This window comes from Dendrobates tinctorius, unplaced genomic scaffold, assembly GCF_039654945.1.
Source record: "Dendrobates tinctorius isolate UK_male_01 unplaced genomic scaffold, ASM3965494v1 ptg000129l, whole genome shotgun sequence".
Taxonomy (NCBI): Eukaryota; Metazoa; Chordata; class Amphibia; order Anura; family Dendrobatidae; genus Dendrobates; species Dendrobates tinctorius.
Window position 1 is genome coordinate 23021054 of NW_027361797.1, and position 6285 is coordinate 23027338.

The following is a 6285-nucleotide window of genomic DNA, read 5'->3' on the forward strand; positions in this document are numbered from 1 at the left end:
CAAATAGATGAGGGGTAGTTAGGGATTAGAAAAAAAATGACTAAATTGCAAGAGCCCAAAGACAAGAGTGGCACTGTTTCTGAAAATCAATATAAAAACCTACCTTTCTATTAAAATACAACATCCACATTTCCTTTAGTTAATATGTAAACCAGTCCTGCTTCCATGTAAGTGTATCTAAATTTTTGCTTTCCTAATTACATCCAGGTAAAAGTGGAGCTGAGAAATTACATTTTCCACGGAAATTTTAATAATGTCATAAAACACATTGACATGAATGTGCAATGACTGGGAAACTTTCCATGGCTGCTCATGTCCATATTCCTGAGAGCACTGCAGACCGAGCAGCGCGGCCACATTACATGATAAGAACTCTCTGATGTCATATGGGGCAAACAATAACACTTACATTACAGCGATTATTAATTTACAAACCACAGACATGCGAGAACTCAGCTAATGCGGATGTGGTGTTCTGTACCAGGGGTTTTCTGTATTGTTGAAATATTCCAGAAACTAGCTAGAAATGCATGGTCGTCTTTATAAAGATTTTTTGGAAGTGAATTTCGAGAGTAATCTGCGTATGATCTGCTCATTCTGTGTCTGTGGTTATTAAGGGGCAACTGGCCCCTGATTGAGAAATAGGCCGTACATTCCACTGAACTTGGTTTTAGCTGCTACTGGCCCAATTCCAATTCTGTTAAAAATTAAACTATTGAGTGTAGAACTTTTTTTTCTATTTTTTTTTTTTAAAGGAACATTCCAACTAAACACTTTATCTAAATTTACAGTTCTCTGTTATCAGCCATTTTAGTTGGGTACAAGTATTCATTAAGGAGAAAACTCCCAGCGTGATCACTATGGGACCTCCCTTATCTCCACTACTAATAAACTCCATTTACATACACATGTTACATTTATATTCATATTGGTATAAATATGCATAATTTATTCTAAGGGCCCTTTATCATAGTTAATAGATAGGGGAAAACCTTTCCAGGGTATATGGGGTGCCACAAATCCACTCTTGGCCATGATATTTATGTATTGGGTAACAAACAGAATTACTTCCCCTATCTAAGACTCTGCCCTTATGTCTATTGAAACCTTGATATCCAGTCTAAAAATTATCCAACCACATACTAATGTAAAACAGCTAAATTTGTCTCTTTGCACGGTTTGCATTGTTTTCTCGGGTAACATAAGTTTACAAATAGACCAATTGACAAACAGAGTTCGACCATTTTTCTATGGAAAATATAGCGCTACTTCTTCGCCCAATAGTGCCAAGTCAAAAAGCTATATTTTCTTTATATACACAAAGCGCTAATGAAATAACCACATACAAGCGAAGCTGTTTTTGAAATATTTTATAATAAAATTTATTACTTTTAAAGTGTAATAAAATAAAGGATCTGCACAGCAGAGAAAACAATTCCAAAAGGGGGCGACCCCTTTTAGTTTGTGCAAATAATCTGTTTTTGTAAACATTAAAAGGCAAGTGTTCAAGTTTCATCCCAAAATACAGTTAAATTGCTACAAAAATAAACTTGACCACCATTAAATAAAATATTAAAAAATAACCCCAGGAAGCTGAATGTGTAACGTGTGTCCTTCTTGTGTCGATGGTTAATGCCCTGTGTTGCTAGATTTGAAATGGGAAAGACTTTAAATAGTCCTTTAAGACCCGGTTGACGGGTATCACGTCCAGGTTCTGTCTCCCGAAAGTTGCCAGTATGCTTTTTCGGCAGAGTTCTTGTAGTGGTCTTAATCTGACCTTTCTTAGAGGAGCAACAAGCATCTTTTTAGGAGATAATATATAATGTTCCAGTAGCTGGAAAAGGCAATTGAATGACTCTCTGCTGCCATCTAGACTGAACCTTCCAGCCTGAAAGTGAATCCTGATGCTGATGGGTCCGGTACCTGTTTTAACACTGATGGCAAAAAAACAATTCTTCTGTCTACTGTCCCTGATGAGGAAAGTGCCCACCGGCTCCAACCTTAGTTTCTCATGGGCCACATTAACCGTCATAGGTCCCCAGTAAAATCCACAAGTATCCAGCATGCTGCTGGTCTTGGTGATGACAGTAAAATCCGACTGTGAGCGGAAGGTCCGAAAGTGTGTGTCACCGAGCTGCGATGCGGGGATGGGACGTCCTGGGCTGTTATGAATAGCTCTGGCAGGCTGGAGCTGGGAACGATCAGAGTGTGAAGCATCCGGGTGCTGAGGTCTTCTGTCTGGAACGGCATTATCTGCTTCCACCTTGCTGTGTGCTACCATCCTATAGACTTGACCAACCTATGTGGTCTTCCATAGCGTCCCTCCTAACGGCAGTTCTGCACGTCCTTTGTCTTTTTTCTGAAAATCCAAGAAGAAAAATGGTTGATATTACATACGACCAACCAAACGAAGCATAACATAAGATACTAGTATTCATCAAGATTAGTCCATATTGAAGACCTCTTCATCTACTCAACACGTCGTCCATCAGACAAACTCAGTTACAATATCTATCTATTATCTATCCATCATCTATCCATTATCTATCTATCTAGAGTTGATAACATAAAAAAATGCGTCTGGAGTCAACACGGTGACTACTGTACCTCCAAGTGATCCTGTGTGCCACCACAAAGCTTCTCAAACCTGCGTTTCCCATCATAGACTCATCATAAAAAGCTGCTTTCTATTTTTACTCTGCTTGCCGTAAATGACGAGTTCTTGGTAAAGCCAAGCGCGCAGTGTCTAGAGCACACAATGAAGCCTCTGCTACCCCTCTTTCCTGTTACTCAGCCGGTACAGTCTACGACTGTAGAAAATGGTTGGCACTAAATTGCTTCTTACCAAATATGTTTTAAAGTCCTCTCCACACACAGCACGGTTCAATAAATCTTTGTTGATTGACTTGACCTTATCTCTGCTTGGGATTTTAGAATTCAGCTGTTTCTGGTAGAAGTAGCATCCACTTATTGACTGCTTCAGTAAATGGTTGAGAAGCAAGCAGGCATTCTCAGAAAACAATTCCCCACAGCCATTTTTTACAGCTACTCTAGCGCACAGGCATTGATTTAAAAACAAGCATTTAGGCTGATTGCTGCTTCCCTGAATGGTCACTCCTAGCTCTGGATGTCTATTGGAAGCTGCTTTCCGTGAATGTAAAGCCCTCCTCTGCTACTTAACCCTTAATACTACCTTTATACATTGCGTCTACATTCAACCTACCAACAAAAAAAAAGTCAAACCCTGCAATTTCCAAAAAATGCATTTCACTGTATGCAGATGGAGCAGAACTTTGTGCAATATTTCATTTTGTGAATTAATGCTTAATAGAAACAATGCAGACCCTTTACCTGTGATCCTAAATAATACAGGTAACACATTGGGGGGGACGACTAACGATAGCTCGGGCACCATACCATTGATTGTGGCCATCAAGGGCACTGGCATCTGTGGGACATGTGCCCCTAGTGCCGGGTGCAGGTAATGGCAGTTTAACTCATCATGAGTTCAGTCAAATGACAGCTTATTGCTGTAACAACTCTACTACAACTCCATTCATCATGCCGCCCTTCCTACCTACTATAACGGTTGGCATTTATTGTAATTCATGTATTTAATGTTGGTAAACTAAACCAATAATAAACCATATAGCATAAAATAATAATAATAATAATAATAATAATAATAATAACAATAATAATAACAATTTGTGTAAGTTATTCCTATCATTCAAATTTTTTTATTATTATTTTGTGGCTGTTATTATATAATCTACAAAAATAATACAATTAATAAAAATCCAACATAATAATAATAGGAATTATTATGACTAATAATAGTAGGAATCATTATGATTAATAATAATGACATTAATAATTCTATATAATAATATAATAGTATTATTATTATGATTATCATTATGATTAATAACATTATTAATAATAATATTTTATAATATAATATTAAAGCTAATATAGTATTATATTATTAGATAAAATATTATTAATAATAATAATAATTCTTCTTATTATAACTATAATGACACAAATGATTACAACTATACAAAATTATAATGATAACAATAATAATAAAAATAATACAAAATTATAATAATAATAATAATAATAGTAATAAACAGCTGGCACGATGCACACAGCATATCTGTCCTGGGAATACCCGGGATTGGAAGGTTGTTATGTTTCGCAGCTACAGATGCATACATCTGCACTATGTGTACTTAAGTGACCCCTATGTCATGGGAGACACAAGCTCGGTTACAGATGGGTAGGTGAGAATCTTGGCACGACACCCAACAATTCAGCCCAGTGGGCCTCTATGGGGTTTCCACTGAATTGTCAGACGGCTCATTAGTCACGCTAGATGTGTGCGCAGAATTGCCCAGAATTTCTTTAGAATACATTTCCATACCATAAAGAGAATTTTTACATTTCAATAAAAACTAGCTGCCAAATGGCCAATACTTGTGCAGCTGCCTGGATGAGCTCATGTGTCCCATCCACAGAGCAGATAGGATTACTATTCCATCCCAATTATATAGAAGCCTTGAAGGGGAGGACAGATTCCAGCTCAATCTTGCACTGCTCCTTGCAACTTGAATTTATGGTAGAAAGCCTTTGCCTCAGGCTCCACAACACAACAGGCGGACGGCGCTCAATCCTGTATTTCCAGTATGTCGGTACAAGAACATAAGAATCCTTGGTGATGAAATACCTATAATAATGGAAATAACAGCACTGTGCTTGGGATTCTACCACCCAGCAGTACTGATTCCTATATTCTCCAGCCATCTCTGCTGCAGTATTGCACTGCTGTGCATGGTGGATCTGCTCATCCTAAGACACCCAGGACCATCAGACCACTGACGGAGGCTGCACAGATGTGGCCGAGCTGGATCTGTGTTATAATTATATTTTTTGAGCCATTGTGCAGGCAACAAACGACAAACCCAGTTCTGCTGACCTGACACATCCATATTTGCTAGCTAGCTGGAATGAAAACCAGCTGTTGCAGGGGAATATTGGCTTCACCCTTGGCTGTACTAAATGCACAAAGGAGGCATATTTCTAGGGAGGTTTGAGTCATCTGGAAAAGATTACCTTTCTATAAGGATTATATATAATTGCTTATTCTTGAGAACTAAAGCTGAAGAAGGGAGGGAGGGGGGTAAGAGTCTTAGAAATCAGTGTCCTCTCAATGCCTGAGGAGTGGGCTTCCTCCAGACCCTCAGATTTCCTACTATGCTTCCTAGGAAATGAGTGAGCTTGGGTGAACCGTCGTTGAGCCAACTATGTCAAAGCCATTTAATCATAACGATAATGATACAGAATAGTAAATTACTTGGGAGAAAAGAACGAGCTTGTCAGACGTAGAAGATTGTCGTCTGGAGAAAGGTTCAACTTGATGGACCCAAGTCTTTGTGTTTTTTTTCAACCTATGTAACTATGTAACTATGTATGTCAGAACGTGTGATCAGATACAAGATAGCAAAAACCTAACACAAGATCAAATAATGACAATCCTACATCTATGCGCCAACGTCTCATTAGGTATATGGTCGTACGACCCTACAGCAGGAGCTACAGACCGGAGGCCCTTACCTGATGTATGTATGACAGCAGACAATCCGCAACACACAGATCCCCCAGAGAGATCACCACTATATTCCACAATCACTGGGATATAAATCCTTGGGAGGCCAGCGGTGATATGAACCATAATCTCCAGCACAGGGCGACCCAGGTGTCGGGCTATATAGAGTGTAATGCTTGGAGGAGCAGTGAGTGCACCAGCTCTGTGCTAGGCTGTCAGTGCCTCTGGCTCCAGTGTGTGACTCTTTTGTAGGGCTTTGCCTCCTCCCCTACATACCGCCCCTATTTAACTAGAACATCTCAATGGATGCTTTCACTTTCTATTCCAGAAGCAAATTCTAGGAAAGAAAAGTCTTAAGAGAAGTATTCTCTGGAACCGAACAAAGGAGACGAATAAAAGAAAGTATCAATAATTTATAAATATTATTATTACTACTATTGTTATTACAATAGTTGATATTATTTGCTAAAGAGGTTAAATAAGAAATATTTTATCACTGGAGGGTCGCAATCACTGAAATGGGGTGTCGATCGCCAATTCTTCCTACCTGGAATGAATGGATCTGCGTGTATTCCTCGTCTACACGGCTGATGGAAGTAGCGGACGGCTGTACCCAACGATCTCAATCAGTCCCATCGACAATGAATGACTATGCTGCTCAAGGAAGAGTTAAA

General features: G+C 38.9%; 1 protein-coding gene across 1 annotated transcript; it reads right to left on the reverse strand.

The window, feature by feature from the left end:
- Window positions 1-1355: 1355 nt before the first annotated feature.
- Window positions 1356-5850, reverse strand: SOCS1 (suppressor of cytokine signaling 1). Its single transcript, XM_073542857.1, has 2 exons — window positions 5620-5850; window positions 1356-2359 (listed from the first exon to the last, which is right to left on the reverse strand). Exon 2 carries the CDS (start codon window positions 2279-2281, stop codon window positions 1646-1648), a length of 636 nt encoding a protein of 211 aa, XP_073398958.1. The 5' UTR covers window positions 2282-2359; window positions 5620-5850; the 3' UTR covers window positions 1356-1645.
- Window positions 5851-6285: the final 435 nt, after the last annotated feature.

Excerpts from the sequence above, each read along its gene's own strand:
- SOCS1 (XM_073542857.1), bottom strand. The coding sequence starts at position 2,281 with ATGGTAGCACACAGCAAGGTGGAAGCAGATAATGCCGTTCCAGACAGA.